Raw genomic sequence first — 22,058 nt, 5'->3', positions numbered from 1 at the left:
AAAGTCTGCGAAACGGCTTGGTGACCAGTGTGCACATCATATGCCCCTCCATACTGCATTTGCATGATGCCACAAGGCAGAGGATGACACGGCGGCCAGTAGACATCCCTTGGGTCTTCAGAGTCGCGAAGCGCTCGTATATAGGCACAGTGTCCTTACCATGAGTGATCTCAAGACGACTGTTTAGCAACAGAATCTCATGAATTTTTTGCTTTCAAAACATTGAAAATACTTTGTAAATTACTTTTATAACTTTTAAAAGTACGTGTTCATTTTATTGCTTTTCTCCAACATGTCAGGTCTCACTATACCCAATTTTGTTGACTGGCGTCAATGGGGGAGGGGTTTAATTATCACTTCGAAGCAGAAATGTTACGTACTTAATTTTTCACTTGTTTCCAGGTATCTGTCTGCAGTCCTGGTACAGAATGAAATTCCTTCACCGTAGGAAGTTAGCACGCCGCTACAGGGACAAGAACAAAATGTCCCAGCCTGTTCACATAGTGGAGTACAGTGCGGTAATCCGTTTTGGGAACAACACTGCAACAATCTATGGTGAGATGGTGAGTAGTTGGAAGTGTACGGTAACAATAAACCATAATATGAGAAATGATTATGCGGCGCAAATGCTTTCGCCGCGGTTGAACAAGTCTGACTGACGAAGCACGAAATGGCAGACTATCTCTTTGGAACACTGGGAATCACACGATAAGTGGAGCCTCTGTTTTCGAAGAATGGTTATCACAATCGAAGTGACAGTGAAAAAGTGGACCAGTTGCTAGCATCTTGTGCGACATTTGGAGCAGGCAAACATGGCCGCTCACTGAGTTCCGCAACTCTCAACAGTCACTCCGAAAGCACGTCGAGTGGAGGCAGCAGCGGAAATTTTTACAGCTGTGTCGTGCCAATCCTAGGGACTTCTTTAGCCGCTTTATCCCCACGAACGAGTGCTGCATTTATCAATACGACCCTGAGACAAGAGAGCAAAACAAGGAGAGAAAGCAGGTGGCTTCACCATCATTGAATAAGACGAAGATCGAACCTTCAGCCGGAAAGCTGTTGTTGCTTTTAGAGACAGTCATAGTATGGTGCTAACAGATTACAAGGGATGTCCCATATTGATTTATACTTAATTTTTTCCAGTCACTAACGGTCTACTATTTGACTCTTCATTACAGTTGCAACCAAGTAGTACTTTGTTCCAACCGTAGGTGTCAGCACAATCATTGGAGGTGTATGCCTGCACACTACAGCCCATTTTCCCCAATTGCTGTCACTACGTGGGCGGACAAGATGAAGAGTGATTGTCAAGGACAAGGCTCCCGAAGCGTCTCCGTAGTACTTGCACTTTGTTCGATCCTAACGGTAACAAATCTAGCAGTCCACCTCCGAATTGCTTCGATGTCTTCTTTTAATGCGACCAGGTACAGATCCGAAACACTTGGGCAGTACTTGTTTCTCACATGGCACATCATCAGAAAATTCGAAACGAAGTCTCGCGACAAGTTGTAACTGTACTAACATGGGTGCTGAACATTCGAAAAATGGGTGAGATTAAATTGAATGGGTGTCAACTGCTACGTATCATCTGCTGTGTGAAGAATATCAGCTGATTTAGTGGGTTAGTTGAGATGTAGTAGGGAGCTTGCATGCTGTAACAGCCTGCCTATTAATTGATTCGATGTCTTACTTTAAACCGACTTCGAGCGGATCCCAAACACTCTATCAGAACTCAAGAATAGGTCTGACTAGTGTCCCAAATTCGTCTCCTTTATAGATGAACCACACATTATTAAAATTCTCTCAACAAACCGAACTTGACCATTCGCATTCGCTACCACAATCCTCAAATGCTCGTTCTATTTCATATCGTTTTGCAACGTTACGCCCAGATATTTTAATGATGTGACTGTCTCAAGCAGGGCACTACTAATGCTGTATCCGAACGTAACAGGTTTGTTCTTTCTACTCATCGGCATTACCTTACATTTTTCTACATTTAAAGGTATCTGTCATTCATAACAACAACTAGAAATTTTGTTTAGGTCATCTTGTATCCTACTACAATCACTCATCTGTGAAACCTTCCCGCACACAACAGCATCGTCAGAAAACAATGGCAGATTGCTGATCATCCCGTCCGCTAGATCATTTATTTATATAGAACAGCGGTCCTGTCACACTTGCCGTAGAGCACTCCTGACGACATCGTTGTTTCTGACGAAAATTTGCTCTCGAGGACAACATGCTGGGTTCCATTACTTCAATTACCAGGCCGCTTTAACTTCTGTAGCGCTTCTTCGAACTTCTTTTCTACTCTCTGTCGCACCCATCGCATGACAGCATCTCACAGTTTCTCTTAGTTCAAAAAATGGTTCAAATGGCTCTGAGCACTATGGAAATTAACATCTGAGGTCATCAGTCCCCTAGAACTTAGAACTACTTAAACCTAGCTAACCTAAGGACATCACACACATCCATGCCCGAGGCAGGTTCAAAAATGGCTCTAAGCACTATGGGACTTAACATCTGAAGTCATCAGTCCCCTAGAACTTAGAACTAATCAAACCTAACGAATCTAAGGACATCACACACATCCATGCCCAAATCAGGATTCGAACCTCCGACCGTAGCGGTCGCGCGGTTCCAGACTGTAGCGCCTAGAACCGCTCGGCCACACAGGCCGGCCCCGACGCAGGATTCGAACCTGCGACCGTAGTAGTCGCGCGGTTCCAGACTGAAGCTTCTAGAACCGCTCGGCCACCGCGGCCGGCGTTTCTCTTAGTCTGCGAAATGATGTCGGCGTAGAGGTTGCGTCATAACCCGGAATTGCTAATCATACTTGCAACTGTAATGATGAGTCAAATGACAGACAATAAATTATGGAAGAAAATATGGAACGGCCCCCGTATAACCGTGAGGTGTAAACCGTCGCAGGAGCATACTACCGAAATTTTCTCACGAGCTTGGAGGATACTGTCAAGAAGAAAAGTCGCTGGAAGTAGTCGAAGCGGCTACTTCTGCTCCACGACAACGCCCTAGTTCATTCTGCGAAAGACCCAGTCACATATGCTGTTTCTTTCGGCTCTCAAATTTTGTCTCCTCCAAAGTATTGCAATGAATCTTGCTCTTTATGGAAACCAGTTTATCAGTCACGTTCCAGATGCGCTCGTTTCTACCCTCCCATTACCGACGCTCTCATTGCGCAGACGCAGTAACTCCAAGTCGGCACGACATGCATGAAAAAAAGAGAGGAAAGCAAAGAAAATGAGATGCGAGTAAAAGGGAAAGGTAATTTGTCTCAACCTGTCTCGCAGAAATGCGATATGACGTAAGGCACGTTATCTTAAGGTTACCCGCAAAGAGCGTGCTGGTAAATATGCAAATGCGACGTGTAATAGCGAAGTTAAAGGGCCGTGTCAGAGGCGCGGAGGAAGGAGGCCCTTTACAAGTTCTTTCTCTGGAAATTTCCAGCCTGGAGAAACCTGACACAGCGGGCCGCCGTCTTTGTTTCCAGTCTGGCTTTGTCCCGGCCGAGGCGAGCCGCTACCGTTACCGTGGCTCCTCCTGTGATCTTCGGTTTCACCGGCGCCGGGAACGAAAAGAAACGGTTAGCACAGGCACAGGAGGTTGACGAGCACGTTTCACTTGCAGACAGAGGGGCGAGTCTTGGCGCCGCTGTTTGCGTCCTACATTCCTTCCTACCTGTTGTTGAATTTTGTCAGGACTTACGTAAAAGATAAAATCTCTTTATGAGGAAAATGAAAACTCGTAACGCCGTCTCCTAGTGGTCTGTTTTTAACCTTATCATTATATCTGTACATAGTAACTGGTCACTCCCGCATCGTCTAGGTATTAATTCAAACAGGATCTGGCTACAGCCAACAACAACACACAGAAGGAGTGTGATGAACCGACCGACGCCGGACATCCGGGTTGATCCATTAAGTGAAGACTTGTCATGTGACGTCACAACCCACAAAGAGAGATACAAAGTCGACAGTATTATGTTTCTTCTTTTTTTTAATTTATGAATTTGGCCAGCTATGGACAGCATACAACTTAAGATTTATGGTGTTTCTTTTTCTTCCGTTCTTCCTAGTACTACTTCATTTTCTCGCCAACTGCTCGTCTCTGCTCATCTGTCCACACTCTCTTGGGTCGAGGTTTTGGCTCATCTCATCTTCTTCATAGTTTGCGTTTTCTCTCAGTAGCCTGAAGTGATTCCTGTCACATATTATTTCTTCTGTAACACCTATTTTGTTGGCGTCTTTCTTTACTGCTTCTATCCACCCTACAGTTTTTTCAGCTTACTAACGTAATTAAAAATTTTCTTTGTAATCTGTGTTTCTTCCATTCTTTTTAAATGTCCATAAGACTTTAGCCGTCTCTTCCTCATTCTTTCAGTGATCTTTCCTGTATATTTGTATTTCATTTCTCCTTTTAATCCACTTTTTTTCCTTGTTTTTCTCAGGACCTAGAATTTTTCTTATGTTTCTTCTATATTATTTTTTTGGCTGGTGTGGTGGCAGATAAACCTTAACGGTTGCCCGAGGTGTCGGTTAGTTTTCAAAGTGGCGGTTTGATTCAGAACCAAGCAAGCCGGCAGATTTGAGAGCAAAATCTTAATTTCTGGTAACAAGGCTCAATTAGTTCCTGGTATGACTTGACAGATGTGAAAATTACCGAACTATCTGTTTAATAAGTCACAGCTCCAAAATACTAACGCGAATTCTTTACAGACGAATGGAAAAACTGGCAGAAGCCGACCTCGGGGAAGATCAGTTTGGATTCCGTAGAAATATTGGAACGCGTGAGGCAATACTGACCCTACGACTTATCTTAGAAGCTAGATTATGAAAAAGGCAAACCTACGTTTCTAGCATTTGTAGACTTAGAGAAAGGGAGTGAGACAGGGTTGTAGCCTCTCCCCGATGTTATTCAATATGTATATTGAGCAAGCAGTGAAGGAAACAAAAGAAAAATTTGGAGTAGGTATTAAAATCCATGGAGAAGAAATTAAAACTTTGAGGTTCGCCGATGACATTGTAATTCTGTCAGAGACAGCAAAGGTCTTGGAAGAGCAGTTGAACGGAATGGATAGTGTCTTGTCTTGAAAGGAGGATATAAGATGAACATTAACAACACAAAACGAGGATAATGGAATGTAGTCGAATTAAGTCGGGTGATGCTGAGGGAATTAGATTAGGAAATGAGACAATTAGAGTAGTAAAGGGGTTTTGCTATTTGGGGAGCAAAATAACTGATGATGGTCGAAGTAGAGAGGATATAAAATGTAGACTGGCAATGGCAAGGAAAGCGTTTCTGAAGAGGAGAAATTTGTTAACATCGAGTATAGATTTAAGTGTCAGGAAGTCGTTTCTGAAAGTATTTGTATGGAGTGTAGCCACGTATGGATGTGAAACATGGACAATAAATAGTTTGGACAAGAAGAGAATAGAAGCTTTCGAAATGTGGTGCTACAGAAGAATGCCGAAGATTAGATGGGTAGATCACATAACTAATGAGTAGGTATTGAATAGGATTGGGGAGAAGAGACGTTTGTGGCACAACTTGACTAAAACAAGGTTGGTAGGACATTTTCTGAGGCATCAAGGGATCACCAATTTAGTATTTGAGGGCAGCGTGGAAGGTAAAAATCGTAGAGGGAGACCAAGAGATGAATACAATAAGCAGATTAAGAAGGATGTAGGTTGCAGTAGTTACTTGGAGATGAAGAAGCTTGCGCAGGATAGAGTAACATGGAGAGCTGCATCAAACCAGTCCCAGGACTGAAGACCACAACAACGAGTTCTACAGCTCTCAAACCGACCAGTGTGCTCTTTTACGGGGTAACTACCATTTTTTTTCCTTCAGACGGCAGACAGTGCTGGCGACTGCTTTCGTCCTGGCCCCTCAGGCCGACCGGCAGCCACGCTGCAATGACGACGGCGATGGCTGCGGGGGTGGCGGCGGCGGCGGCGGCGGCGTCCATCGAGGCGGACGTGAGTTACGGCGGGGCGACGGCCGTCCGCAATTCCTTACCTCAGCAGGCGCGCCGAGGCCCGGCATCCAAATTGATAGCAAGCGCCGCGGCCGTTTAATTGAATTAACCTGCGCCCCTCACGGCGCGTCCCCGCTTCCATTCATCACTCGTCCCGCTCTACCGCCGCTGTCGCTGTCGCGGACACTGGCCACCTCCGGAGGCGGCGTCCGCCCACCGCCTGTAATTGAGGTAATGAAATACGGCCACCGCGCTGCGTCCTCCGCTCCGCCACGCAGTCGGAGCCGCCGCCTCTGGGCGCTAGAATCCGACTGACGAGAATCATCTCGACCGTAGGCTTGGTGGAGGTCGGTGCCGGTAGCCGCATGTGGGCAGCAGCACACGCCCCTACCACCCACTCGTACTGAACCGAAATAAAAATTGGCAAGAGGAGCCACTGCCTGTAGGGGAAGCAAATACACAACTGGCCATAAAATTGCTACACCACGAAGATGACATGCTACAGACGAGAAAATTTAACCGACAGGAAGAAGATGCTGTGATATGCAAATGATTAGCTTTTCAGAGCATTCACACAAGGTTGGCGCCGGTGGCGACACCTACAACGTACTGACATGAGGGAAGTCCGATTTCTCAGACACAAACAGTACTTGACCGGCGTTGCCTGGTGAAACGTTGTTGGCTCTGAACACTATGGGACTTATCATCTGAGGTCATCAGTCCCCTAGAACTTAGAACTACTTAAACCTAACTAACCTAAGGATATCACATACATCCATGCCCGATGCAGGATTCGAACCTGCGACCCTATCGGTCGCGCAATTTCAGACTTAAGCGCCTAGAACCGCTCGGCCACACCGGTCGGCGAAACGTTGTTGTGATGCCTCGTGTAAAGAGGGGAAATGCGTACCATCACGTTTCCGACTTTGATAAAGGTCGGATTGCAGCGACATTGCTACTCGCGTTGGTCGAGATCCAATGACTGTTAGCAGAATATGGAATCGGTGGGTTCAGGAGGGTAATACGGAACGCCGTGCTGGATCCCAACGGCCTCGTATCACTAGCAGTCGAGATGACAGGCATGTTATCCGCATGGCTGTAACGGATCGTGCAGGCACATCTCGACACCTGAGTCAACAGTTGGGGACGTTTGCAAGACAACCACCATCTGCACGAACAGTTTGACGACGTTTGCAGCAGCATGGACTGTCAGCTCGGAGACCATGGCTACGGTTACCCTAGACGCTGCGTCACAGACAGGAGCGCCTGCGATGGTGTACTCCACGATGAACCTGCGAGCAGAACGTAATTTTTTCGGATGAATCCAGGTTCTGTTTACAGCATCATGATGGTCGCATTCGTGTTTGGCGACATCGCGGTGAACGCATATTGGAAGCGTGTATTCGTCATTGGCATACTGGCGTATCACCCGGCGTGAAGGTATGGGGTACCATTGGTTACACGTCTCTGTCACCTCTTCCTCGCACTGAGAGCACTTTGAAAGTGGACGTTACATTTCAGATGTGTTACGACCCGTGGCTCTACCCTTCATTCGATCCGTGCGAAACTCTACATTTAATCAGGATAATACACGACCGCATGTTGCAGGTCCTGTACGGGCCTTTCTGGATACAGAAAATGTTTGACTGCTGCCCTGACCAGCACATTCTCCAGATCTCTCATCAATTGAAAACGTCTGGTCAATGGCGGCCGAGCAACTGGCTCGTCACAATACGCCAGTCATTACTGTTGATTAACTGTGGTGTCGTGTTGAAGCTGCATAGGCAGATGTACCTGTACACGCCATCCAAGCTCTGTTTGACTCAAAGCCCAGGCGTATCAAGGCCTTTATTACGGCCACAGGTGGTTGTTCTGGGTACTAATTTCTCAGGATCTATGCACCCAAATTGCGTGAAAATGTAATCACATGTCAGTTCTAGTATGATATATTTGTCCAATGTAATACCCGTTTATCATCTGCATTTCTTCTTAGCGTAGCAATTTTAATGGCCAGTAGTGTACTTTACTACATTTACCTGCTTCGTTCAGTTTAACAAGAGCATCGTCAAAGACTGTTACATTTGCACTGTGGATTTACCCAGAGTTACAACCCGGAATCCTAAACTGACATAAAAGAACATATTCAATTTACATTATGTGGCAGCAGACGATGGCAACAGTAAACCCGAAGTTTTAAATTTCGCATTTAAGAAGTTGTTCACGCAGCAGAGTCGTAAAGCATACCACCGTTTGACATTTGCACGTACTTCCGTATGGAAGGCACAGTAATAAGCAGCCTGGTGTACAGAAACAACTGAAAGAGTTGGAAGGAAGTAGCTCGCCAGGTCGTCATGGAATCTCAATTCGGTTTTACGACGAGTGCTCTACAGCATTGGCCCCTCACTTAGCTTGCATTTATCGCGACTGTCACTCTCTGCGCAGAGTCCCAAGCGACTGGAAAAAGGCGCAGGTGACTCATGTATATAACAAGGACAAAGGAACCGCAGAAATTACAGACCAGTATCTTTAACGTCAATTTGCTGCGGAATCCTTCAATATGTTTTCAGTTTGAACATGATACATTTCCTTGAGAGGGGAAAGCTTTTGTCCACAATTCAGCACGGTTTTGAAAAGCATCGCTCATGTTAAACTCAGCTTGTCCTTATCTCACATGATGTACTTCTAACAATACCACCACTTGCAAAGTCGGTTAGAAATCAGATTAATAATGTTGCTTACGCAGCATATGTTCGCTTTATCGGGCAACAACAAAGTTATTGACTGTGGATGGTATCGTCAGAATGGAAATAATGAAGTCACTGTAAAAAAGTCATTAATTTTGGCACTTATATTGAATGGATTCTCACGTAGGTTTCGTCGAAGTTGTTATGGCTTATCTTGTTGAGTCTAGGGTGATTCCACTTTGACTGCTAGAAGGTCCAGATCTGTATTTTAGCAATATTTGAAGACCTAACAAATGCGATTTTCAGGAAATTCTTAATGATCAAACAATCCCAGATCAGAACAATGGTATGGTAGAAATAATTTTTGACTTGGTGGTCACGATCCAGATTTTTATTAAACGTCTTGTAAATTCACATATACTACTTCTTAATTGTCACATAATCAAGAAAACAGTTTTGTATCAATCTTCATATATTTAATTTCCACTTTAACCAAACACAAGACGACTTTTCTTTTAGAAAGCGAAATAACAACTTAACTTCTGCAAAGTGAAACAAAGACTGCTCTGTGCGCATTCGCGCCAAAACGGTTACAAGTAAGTTGAAGATTATGACAGTCTCACAGAAATGAATACACACAAGAACCATATCACTGTAATATATCGATACATCGGAGTACCTATACATTAATAAAACCAAATGTGAATATTGTCACAAAAATATGTCTGTTACTTCGCAGAAAAGTAGTACGATATTACTGGTATCGAGAACTGGGGTTGGATTGCCGTAATGGTCACGTAAATAAAGAACCATTACATACTGCAAACTATGGATGAAGGGCAACATGCAGATTCCATACTCCTCGATTTCCGGAAATTATTTGGAACGCCGCCCCACTGCAGAGTTTCGACAGAAGTAAAAACATAACATTTCCTCCAGCTCCCTCTCTCTGATCATATCTTCCTACCACCTCCTTCTGACGATGTACTTCTCCCCCTCTCTGTTTCATTCTCCACCTCTCACTCTTCCTTTCGAATCTGCTCACCACGCCTCTGCACCTGATAACTGCCTCATGCATCTCCTCCTCGTCCCTCTTTCTGTCCGTTTCCTCTTCTCCTGTGATACATCCATCCCCTCCTGTATTAATTTCAACCTGTCGCCAGTTATGCTCACCAGCCCATGCGGCCCCTCCGACATAATTCAACAAAGCGGGACAACACTACTTCCACAAACAACTGTCATGCACAGTGGCTCCACCCCAAGTGCCTGAAAATCATTTGTTTATCCTTGCCGTGCACACCGCCATGCAAATCAAGTCAATACTGCTCCAACACAACACGCTGTCATGCATGGCAGCCTAGAAGATGGGCGCTGAAAAATGTTTCATGTCTCTGGTATGTAGGCTGCGCTGCAAAGCAGATTGAGTTGGCATGCTAGTACTGTTTCCACACAACATACCTGTCATTCAGGGCAGTCTATAGGCCAGGAGCTGGAAAAAACACATTTTCCCCGTATCTCTGCTCCTATTGGAGGTAGGAGGTTATAGACTCCATAGTGTTGATGCTCTTGAGGCCTATTGATTCTGTGCCAAGTTTGGTTGAAATCGATCCAGGGGTTTTGGAGGAGACCCCAGACATAGACATATACTCTCTGCTTTATATAAAACTCTGAACAGATATATATGGGAAGCAGCGACTCTTGAAATTAAGATTGTAGGGCAGCCACAAGGACACACACACACACACACACACACACACACACACACACACACAGGTTGTTCCAGAAGTACGAGGTGCATTCAAGTTCTAAGGCCTCCAATTTTTTTTCTAATTAACTACTCACCCGAAATCGATGAAACTGGCGTTACTTCTCGACGTAATCGCCCTGCAGGCGTACACATTTTTCACAACGCTGACGCCATGATTCCATGGCAGCGGCGAAGGCTTCTTTATTAGTCTGTTTTGACCACTGGAAAATCGCTGAGGCAATAGCAGCACGGCTGGTGAATGTGCGGCCACGGAGAGTGTCTTTAATTGTTGGAAAAAGCCAAAAGTCACTAGGAGCCAGGTCAGGTGAGTAGGGAGCATGAGGAATCACTTCAAAGTTGTTATCACGAAGAAACTGTTGCGTAACGTTAGCTCGATGTGCGGGTGCGTTGTCTTGGTGAAACAGCACACGCGCAGCCCTTCCCGGGCGTTTTTGTTGCAGTGCTGGAAGGAATTTGTTCTTCAAAACATTTTCGTAGGATGCACCTGTTACCGTAGTGCCCTTTGGAGCGCAATGGGTAAGGATTACGCCCTCACTGTCCCAGAACATGGACGTCTTCATTTTTTCAGCACTGGTGGTTACCCGAAATTTTTTTGGTGGCGGTGAATCTGTGTGCTTCCATTGAGCTGACTGGCGCTTTGTTTCTGGATTGAAAAATGGCATCCACGTCTCATCCATTGTCACAACCGATGAAAAGAAAGTCCCATTCATGCTGTCGTTGCGCGTCAACATTGCTTGGCAACATGCCACATGGGCAGCCATGTGGTCGTCCGTCAGCATTCATGGCACCCACCTGGATGACACTTTTCGCATTTTCAGGTAGTCATGCGGGATTGTGTGTACAGAACCCACAGAAATGCCAACTCTGGAGGCGATCTGTTCAACAGTCATTCGGCGATCCCCCAAAACAATTCTCTACACTTTCTCGATCATGTCGTCAGACCGGCTTGTGCGAGCCTGAGGTTGTTTCGGTTTGTTGTCACACGATGTTCTGCCTTCATTAAACTGTCGCACCCACGAACGCACTTTCGACACATCCATAACTCCATCACCACATGTCTCCTTCAACTGTCGATGAATTTCAATTGGTTTCACACCACGCAAATTCAGAAAACGAATGATTGCACGCTGTTCAAGTAAGGAAAACGTCCCTATTTTAAGTATTTAAAACAGTTCTCATTCTCGCCACTGGCAGTAAAATTCCATCTGCCGTACGGTGCTGCCATCTCTGGGACGTATTGACAATGAGCGCGGCCTCATTTTAAAACAATGCGCATGTTTCTATCTCTTTCGAGTCCAGAGAAAAAAAATCGGAGGCCTTAGAACTTAAATGCACCTCGTAATGACCACTATCCAGGGATATTACAGAAACTATCATTTGAGGAAAAGTCTAGTAAACATGCGCTCTAAAATGTTTACCTTAAGGGTTTGGGCACTTTTGCAGCAAAATACATGAATTTCACTGTACTGAAGATCACGAAGTGTTCATAGCTCTTAAGGTATGCATTTTAGAGACAATGTTTACAAGACTTTGCTTTCAGTGATGTTTCCTGTTATATCCGTGAATACTGACCATTCCTTCAGGGACACCCCATATACGTTACTCTGAATCCATGTCACGAGATATCAGTTTAATTCAGTTACTGCACTATAATCACACTATGGTAAATAAATGTCATTTGCTATCAACTACATTTAAACTCTCATATAAAATACAAATATAAACCTGAATCGTCGCTTTTATGGGCGAATATGTAGATGTGTTATTCTTATATTAAACCCATTTCATTATGCTGCAATATCTGTTCAAATACAGCTTCAAAAAATACATCTTTCAAAATGTCTTTACAAATATATATTTAAAAACACACATTCAAAAAGGATGCTTTTAAAAATACTTCTACAGTATTCAGTGCAATGAATATTTATTCGTTCGGATGTTCCAGTTTAACAATGTGAACTTGTTTCTTCCTTTGCATTGTCTTGAGACGAATTGGTTCCAGTTCCACATTGCTCCGTGAGGAGACCAATAACTTCCAGTCTTAGCAGTACAGTAATATTACGCTCTTATATAGCTCAAGTAAGAGAATGGTGTTCCTAGGAGAACAATGGAGTATCACAGAAGTTCTTGACTATACAATAAGCTTTGTTTTCCTTCCACAGAAAGAAGACTATTATTCACTGCGAAACTTTATACTTACACATTTAACTTCCATTTTTTTCCTGTCTGTATGAATAAATCAATGTGCTTTACTCCGATGAACAACGAGAAGCAGGACTGTCGTCATTGACAGGTACACACAGCGACTGGTCTGGCTATAATAAACAGTCTGTGAACTCAGAGAAAATTTTAATGAATGTTTCTATCATCTTCACTATATAAATAAATCAATGCGCAACTGAACCCATATATATATCGGGAGTGATGTAAATGCCCGCTAGACAGGGAAGGCGAACGAAACAGGGTACTAAATCCGGCTCGGTCGTATTCATATATTTCGCATTTGTATGCGCCCGATATGGCTGGCAGCTAGAGAGACGGACATCCGTGCTGCCCTGCTGGCGGATCGCATTAGCAAGTCAATACTCCGACAGTCACTGAAAAAGGTATGCGAAAATATGAGTCTTAGCAACGAAACAAATAAAAAATCCATGGCCTGTCTGCGTTGCCCTATGCTCTGGTGACCTTTAATGCTTCTCTTACGTACTTGGCTGTAGGATTCCAATAAGCAATATTCTTTACGTATTGGACCATACCCAGGCAATCATTCGAGAAAATAAACTTACTACTGTAATATGTGTTGTTTACCTCATCGGCAGGTTTCTTTTTTTTTTCTACGTATGAGGCAGTTAAAATTTTCGAGGAACGTTGATGTGTCGTCGATTTTGGAGAAGCCTGGTTTGTGCGAAACACAATAGCTAACTCTACAAAATCAAATTAATTAAGGATTTTATTAAGAAAATATTTCCCTGGAAAAACTACAGAATTTCTTGATACAAAATTGTTCGGATTCAGTTAACAATATTCCTTTTTTGACTTGTGTTTTGTTTACGACGCATGTAGAAAGGTGTAGCGCAATAACAGGAGAGAAGACGCGCAATGCGATGCACCAGCCTTTAGCACCACTCTGTTGTATCTACAGCATGAACCACTTAGCGCCACTTAACAATGGCCTTCTTGTTAGTACACCAATGAGAACGCTAACATAATGCATCATTACAGCTGACAAAAAGTAAACATACAAATATTACGTTAACAAGAGAAGGGATACATTCATGTTTGCCGCAGGGAGTGTCCACGCGGTTTGACGCGCCATGTCACGGATTGCGCGGCCCCTCCCGCCGGAGGTTAGAGTCCTCTCTCGGGCATGAGTGTGAAACTTAACTTCATTGAAAACCAGGCAAATTGAAAGTAAATTCTGTTTGTTTAATTTATTGTCAGAAGTACGAAAATTGACAGAACAGAGATAACGCTTATATCTAGCGAACATCTCAATCGATAAAAGATCGACATCATTAATGCCAATTTAAGAACTTCAGTGGTTGCTGAAGCTACTACACAAATATCGCGTCGCAACTTGTCTTTCGATTACAGACCTTGTTTGGACATTTATCATCGAGCTAAAGTGTGGCCATTCATAGTAGTTAATTATATCAAAGAAACATATATATATATATATATAAAGTAAAAACCGAGTTAAGGAAAAACTATAGTGTCCTATTGGATTATCTCCGGACAATAATACTAATAATAAAATTTTATTTCACAGTAATATTAAAGGGAATAACATTTCAGCGGACAAAACATCGTGCTGTGTTGAAAGGACCCTGTGTCATTTGAAGGAATTACTGACGTGTACAAGGGCTACGCTAATCAAAGATAGCAATTCATCTTGAAACGCAAATCACCCACATAGTAACTGCTAAAAAGCATCTTTCGTGGCAACAGCTAAACAACGCAACTAGCCGACAGTAATAATTTGAATCTAAACTTATTAGCAAGAGAGACTTTAAAAGATTTTTGTAACATCGAGCCGGCCCGAGTGGCCGCGCAGTTCTAGGCGCTTCAGTCTGGAACCGAGCGACCGCTACGGTCTCAGGTTCGAATCCTGCCTCGGGCATGGATATGTGTGATGTCCTTAGGTTAGTTAGGTTTAAGTAGTTCTGAGTTCTAGGGGACTGATGACCTCAGCAGTTAAGTCCCATAACACTCATAGCCATTTGAACCATTTTTTGTAACATTGTATACAGACTCATATTAGCGCAAAGAGCGGACATTATCAAAAAATTTAACTGAAGTAGCAGATAGTGTAATGTCGCCTCGCTTTCACGTACCTCGACAAGGTGAAGAATACTGGCTGGGCATATAAAAAGGACATTACACTTTCGACTCTCCTGGAAGTGCCAGTAGGCAGCAATAGAAGGCTTCACAGTCCAAATAACCCTTAGTCAGTTCCACTCCTCAACCCACGACTTTGCTAACGCTGCCTTACCAATACAAACAAACCAAAAATTAAGTGATTAACTTTGGACGTGATAATTAAAAGTTTAGGACCAGTTCTCTTGCTCGTCAGACTTGAATTACGCGCGCAGACACGGGCAACCAAAATCGCACACCAGTTTCCAGAAGAGCGGAAGGAGCAGGAGTTCCTACAAATCCGCCGCCGCCGGGAGGACTCGGCGCCAGACGCGCAAAGTGCAGTGAGTGGCAGCGCGGAGAAAGTCCTCCAGCGGAGATCCATCACTGCGCGCCTCGAGAGCAGGCGACGCATTAGCAGCGCGCGCCGCACGCTGTTTGTTCCGGAGCTCCACACGACGAATGTATTCATTTGCGGGAGAGGCGGCGTCGGCGGCGGCGGGGCCATCCGTCTTCCGGCGAGACGTCGCCGCGGCGAGCGGAGGCGCTGTCGCCGGCGGCGATCGACTAGCGAGCGCCGCCTCGGAGGCACAAGCCGCGTCCTTACTTATCCTCGCCTGCACTTCGGGCCTGCCGGGCCAACTTATCCTCTCCCGTCCGATGTCGCCGTTCAGCCGTGGTCGCTTTCCGTGGTGTGTAATCCACTGATGAGCCAAAGAAACTGCCTATTCAAGTACAGAAACAGGCAGAACATGGCACCGCGGTCGACAACGCCCGTATAAGTGCTAGATCGGTTACTGCTGCTACAATGGTAGGTTATCAAGATTCAACTGAGTTTGAATATGGTGTTGGTGCACGAGCGATGGGACACAGCATCTCCGAGGTAGCGATGAAGTATGGATTTCCCCATACGACCATTTCACGATAGTACTGTGAACCATGGACCTTGCCGTTGGTGGGGAGGCTTGCGTGCCTCAGCGATACACATAGCCGTACCGTAGGTGCATCCACAACGGAGGGGTATCTGTTGAGAGGCCAGACAAACGTGTGGTTCCTGAAGAGGGGCAGCAGCCTTTTCAGTAGCTGCAGGGGCAACAGTCTGGATGATTGACTGCTCTGGTCTTGTAACACTAATCAAAACGGCCTTGCTGTGCTGGTACTGCGAACGGCTGAAAGCAAGGTAAAAGTACAGCCGTAATTTTTTCCGAGGGCATGCAGCTTTACTGTAAGCATGGAGAGCTGCATCAAACCAGTCTCTGGACTGAAGACCACAACAACAACAACAACAACAACAACTGTGAATATCAGGAATCCGGTAAAACATCAAATCTCCGACGTCGCTCCTGCCGGAAAAAGGTCCTGCAAGAACGGGACCAACTACGACTGAAGAGAATCGTTCTGCGTGACAGAAGTGCAACCCTTCCGCAAAGTGCTGCAGATTTCACTGCTGGGCCATCAACAAGTGTCTGCGTGCGATCTATTCAATGAAACATTATCGATATGCGCTCTTGGAACCGAATGCCCACTTATGTATCCTTGATGACTGCAGGACACAAAGCTGTATGCCTCTAATGGTTCAAATGGCTCTGAGCACTATGGGACTCAACTTCTGAGGTCATCAGTCCCCTAGAACTTAGAAAGACTTAAACCTAACTAACCTAAGGACATCACACACATCCATGCCCGTGGCAGGATTCGAATTTGCGACCGTAGTGGCCGCGCGGTTCCAGACTGTAGTACCTAGAACCACTCGGCCACCCCGGCCGGCTTTATGCCTCGCCTGGGCCCATCAACACCGACATTGTACTGTTGATGACTGAAAACATGTTGCCTGGTCGGACAAGTCTCGTTTCAAGTTGTTTCGAGCGGATGGACATGTGTGGGGGTGGAGACAATTTCATGAATCCGTGGACCAGCATGTCAACAGGGCGCTGTAAAAGCTGGTGGAGGCTCTATAATGGCGGCGTGGGGCGTGTGTAGTTGGAGTGATATGAGAACTCTGATACGTCTAGACACGATTCTGACAGGTGACACATACGTAAATACCCTGTCTGATCACGTGCATCCATTCATCTTCATAGTGTATTCCGACGGACTTGAGAAATTCCAGTAGTACAAGGCGACACTCCACACATCCAGTATTGCTACAGAGTGGCTCCCCGAACACTCTTCTGAGTTAAAATACTTCCGCTTGGCATTGATTCAGTGAGTTGTTGGATGTCCTCTTGAGGAATATCGCGCCAGATTCTGTCCAACTGGCGCGTTAGATCACCAAAATCCCGAGATTGTTGGGGAACCCTGCCCACGTTCTTCGAAATGATCTCAGTTGGGGTGTGGTTGCTGGCGGGGGTGGAAGTTGCCACCCATGAGAACAAGCAGTAGAAACTTTCGCCGTACGCGGGCGGGTGTATCTTGCTGAAATGTAAGTCCGGGATGCCTTGCCATGAAGGATAATAAAACGGGAAGTAGAATCTCGATGCGTCGCCAGAGGCGTCTTCCGTCTGAAATCGCACTAACTGGAGTGGAATTGTCTTCAGTGATGAGTTCCGGTTCATACCAAGCCCTGATGACCAGCCTTCTCACACGCCATACGGGAGTCACAACATTCGAACAGCGCATAAGAATCAACTCTTAGAAAGAGAGGATATTCGGTGAATGCACTGTCGTGGCCGTTCCCGGAGTTAAATCCCATGGAGCACATGCTGGGATGCGTTGGGTAGACGTATTCCAAAATGCCTACATGCACCAATGAGTATCAAAGCAATTGTCAACTGCACTGCTGGAGAAAATGATCGTCCTTCCTCTAGAACGCCTTACAGACCTTGCAGGCAGCATGAGAGCACGTTGTAGACCATGTACTGCTGTTCTTGGTGATCACACGCCCTATTAAGAAACCTTGTCCCGTCATTCGCAATGCACGGGAGACCATCATGAACAGTGGTGACGTCAGTATAATTATCTCTGTTCGCATCATTCAGTATTTCTTTCAAGTGTCTTTTGTGCTGCACTGTGGTAGTTGTTTCTGTCCATGGCCCAAGTTTCACCGAGCTATGTTCATTGGCAATGACACATGGGAAACATACTTTCGTTCTTAAGTTTTGCACACCAGTGTGTATCCACGCTCCTCAGTGGGGGAGAAAGGCGGGGGGGGGGGGGGGGAGGGGAGGGTTTGAAGGTAGTCTGTGTGGTAAGGGGCAACTAGTTTTTTCATCCCTTGCTAGGAAAGACAGCACACATGCGGGTTACCATGTCAAGGCAGCGGGTGGCAAGTGTGGTTGGCGGCCAACCGCCACCAGCGAGAACGGTCGGCTACGGTCCGCGATAAGGCGCTCCGGCACGGCCGCAGCTACGCGACGGATGGCGGCGGGGTTAATCGCGGCGATATATCTGGCAGACCGCCGTAATGAAACTCTGTGACGCCGGCGCACGCGTTCATTAGGGCAGGGAGACGGCGCCACGCCGCGGCGGCTCGCAGCGCCAGCAGCAAAAACTTTGCGGGAGCAGCCGGAGGGGACGTGTCGCAGTTGGGAGCGAGGAGGAAGAAGAACAGCTGCTGGGAAGTCAGTCTGCCGCGTGTTGTGCCTGCTCGTCTGGCCTCACAGGTTACACACAGGATGCCAGCGGTCTAACAGTTGCATAAGACGAGAAGACGAGCGCACGTGTCCTACGTGGGATGATCAAAAACGACTGGAAATTTTTGGAAACATTTTCGGAGAAAAGTGATCTTGTAAGCTATATAAAATTAGTGGATAACAGTCTAGATCGCAATGGCTATTTTATTTAAAAAGACCGGTTTCAGCCGAGACTTTGGCCATCTTCAGAGTAGCACCGTGAAGGTTAGAAATCGTGTTAGTTACATAAAGAACTCAGTGACTTAATATAAGTAATTTATACTTACTAAAAGCGAAGAGTGGTTACCCATCAGCTGAAGCCGACGATGTTCAGTCGCTGAAACTGCTCCTGTTGGCTAGGCAGCATAGCCTTATATATTAGTAGATCTAGTGAGGGCGTATTTGTGCTGATTGACGTCACCGTCAACCAATGAGGAACGATGTACATAGATTACATATCATTTGAAGTGCAGTTTATCTAAAAGTGAATAATTATTTTAAAAAAGTGGTGTCTATAGGACAAATGGTTCAAATGGCTCTGAGCACTAAGGGACTTAACATCTGAGGTCATCAGTCCCCTAAATCTTAGAACTATTTAAACCTAACTAACCTAAAGACATTACACACATCCATGCCCGAAACAGGATTCGAACCTGCGACCGTAGCGGTCGCACGGTTCCAAACTGAAGCCCCTAGAACCTCTCGGCCACACCGGCAGGCTCTATAGGACAGAAAGATTATTAAAATAGCGAATACTGTAATAAGATTAATTAAAAGTTATTTCTCGTATTTCTTGTAGTACTATGTGGCGAAAATAATTTATTTAAGCAGGATAACATATCCATAGCATCGGCTACTTTGTCAGTAGAATGTGTGTATAGAATAAACAAATGCATTTGTGTAAAATAATTATCAACTATGAAATTAGAGAGTAATTATGCTGTGTTCTCAATAATACGAAATTTAATAGAACACTGGTGCACTTTTCTGGTCTGAACTTGGTATCTACGGACGCCGTTGCTATGGAGACGACTTAGTAAGATGGCCAGCAAATGTCAAAACTGTGTATCACGGGCGCCATGTGTTACCACAACGACTGAGGTAGATCATAGCTGTCAAAGATAATGAGGTGGTGTCTTCTGAAGTGGTGCCAGTACAGTTTTTACTATCAGTTTTTTTAAATAAAATAATCTTTGCGATTTAGACTGTTTTTCGCTAATTTATATAACACGGACTGAGACTGCTTTTTTCTGTAGCTTCCGTGATAAGGTTCCTATCTGTGCCATCAGTGTCTGAAAAGACCGTGTATTTGTGTGTAATGTCCACAGGCGGCAGCACTATCGTATCGATTGGTTGTTAGTAATGCTGTATCTTTCAATGCTCTTTGCATTTCGCATACCAAACAATGGAGGTGATGCGAGAGCAGCAGTACGGCGCAATAAAATTCTGTGTTTGTTTAAGCCATGCAACCACTGAGACTTAAAAAAAAGCTGCAACAAGTGTACGGTGATAAGGTGATACACAACCTCGTACGACAGTCTTTAGATATTTCAAGGACTTCAAAGAAGGCCGACTTGCATGTGTTAAGCAAGGTGGACTTGGTGTTTCAGCTTTTGCTGTGACTGAAGTCAACGGCACAGATGCGGTGATTGTCCGTGACGATTATATTACGTAACCTCAGTGAAGCGTTGAGAATTTCGTATGGCAATGTCTTTACGATTATGCAGGATCATCTCCATATGATCTGTGTTTGTGCCACGTCTGTTGACTCCCAAACAAGAGATTGAGGTACTGCGTCTCTTTGCTGACGGAGTGTATGCGTTTCTGAAATCCATTATCAGCGGTGATGAGTCATGGCTACATCATTGTGACCCTGAAGGAAAACGAGCCCGGCACAGTGTGGAAATCGCCAGGTTCTCCAATAGCAAAAAATGCGAATGTGGAATTGTGTTCAGCATCTGTACGGAAAGTGATGGTGGCTACATTTTTTTGACTGTCATGGCATGATTTACCGGCAAGTGGTTCCCACTCACACTGATCTTACAGCAGTACAGTACACGTTGGTATTGGCTAAAATCAGGAAGCACATATCCAGGAAACGACCAGAACTTTCTCGGACTAGGTGGCGACTTCATCATGACAATGCCCGGCCTCACGTTGCAAATCAAGTAAAGCAGTTGGTGTCCCGGTTCAGCATTATCGGTATACTTATCCGCCTTGTAGACTCGATCTTACACCCTGTAATTTGTTTTTATTCCCATCACTAAAGGAAAAGCTTTTGGGCATTCGATTTAAGAACTCTGAAACAGCGGTCAAGAAAAGTGAGGCAACCACCACACAGACAACAAGCATCATACGAGGAATGACAAAAAGGGCTGTTACATTTGCTTAGGAACAATTTGTCGTGATACGTAAATTTGTTTTGTCGTTGAATTACGGTCGTAAGTTGTGCCATCTTTCATCAAAACCGATTACCTTAGTGACAGTAGTCAAGCGATTAACTTCAGTAGTAGAAAATTGATCTTTAATTCTGCAGCAGAGTTTGCACGGATCGTAAACTTCCAGGTTCAAACTTTGTGTCGGACTGGGTCTAGAACCTGGGACCTTTGCTTTTCACGGGCAAATGCTGTTCTACTGAGCTATCCCAACAGGATTCACGACCCGCCCTCTCAGATTATGTCTGCCTGTACCTCTCTGCTTTACCTGCTGTATCATATGTGTATTGTCTACTGGAAGCAATGACTAGTTGTGACGGTGACCTTATTTACAAGGGAAGTCACATTTGAAAATGCCGGTCGATATTGGGGCGATGTCAGGGACTAGATACAGACGTGTTAGTCCACGGTTCTATGAAATAACGTGGGATTCGTGTACTTGTTTGTTGATTTTTAAATTCTAGATCGGCCACTGTGGGAGTAAGTAAAGACAATCTGTACTCACCTAGCTCCTACGAGGAGCGAGTTGTGGTCCTTCTCCAGCAGCTTGAAGTGGTCTTTGTGCGATTCATTGCCCAGGAAGCGTTGCACCCGTTCCTCACCTGTAACAGGAAACGATGTGGGCAATTAATATGGTTCCCAGTTACACTCGTATCGCCTACGTCCGATATACGAGATACAGTCCGTACATTTCAAGTCATTATGAACAACGTGAAGTAAATGGTCATTTATTGTGCTATTACGAGTTCTTTGCTGTTTCTACATCTACATACATACTCCGCAATCCACCATACTGTGCGTGGCGGAGGGTACCTCGTACAACAACTAGCATCTTCTTTCCGTGTTCCACTCCCAAACAGAACGAGGGACAAATGACTGCCTATATGCCTCTGTACGAACCCTAATCTCTCTTATCTTATCTTTGTGGTCTTTCCGCGAAATGTAAGTTGGCGGCAGTAAAATTGTACTGCAGTCAGCCTCAAATGCTGGTTCTCTAAATTTCCTCAGTAGCGATTCACGAAAAGAACGCCTCCTTTCCTATAGAGACTCCCACCCGAGTTGCTGAAACATTTCGTAACACTCGCGTGATGATCAAAAATACCAGTAACAAATCTAGCAGCCCGCCTCTAAATTGCTTCTATGTCCTCCCGCAATCCGACTTGATAAGGATCCCAAACGCTAGATCAGTACTCAAGAATA

General features: G+C 45.1%; 1 protein-coding gene across 1 annotated transcript in view; it reads right to left on the bottom strand.

Annotated features, from left to right (window-relative positions):
• Positions 1–21,470, bottom strand: part of LOC124616260 (semaphorin-1A) — a gene marked incomplete at its 5' end in the record, with an annotated part of 362,538 nt that extends 341,068 nt beyond the window's left edge. Inside the window, one exon of the mRNA XM_047144564.1 lies at positions 21,364–21,470. Coding sequence (XP_047000520.1) covers positions 21,364–21,470 — 107 coding nt within the window. The remainder of the gene's footprint in view (positions 1–21,363) is intronic.
• Between the last annotated feature and the right edge of the window lie 588 nt (positions 21,471–22,058).

The sequence above is a fragment of the Schistocerca americana genome, chromosome 5 (assembly GCF_021461395.2).
Source record: "Schistocerca americana isolate TAMUIC-IGC-003095 chromosome 5, iqSchAmer2.1, whole genome shotgun sequence".
Taxonomy (NCBI): Eukaryota; Metazoa; Arthropoda; class Insecta; order Orthoptera; family Acrididae; genus Schistocerca; species Schistocerca americana.
Note: the sequence above shows the minus strand (reverse complement) of the source record. Positions and strands in the feature narration are given on the sequence as shown.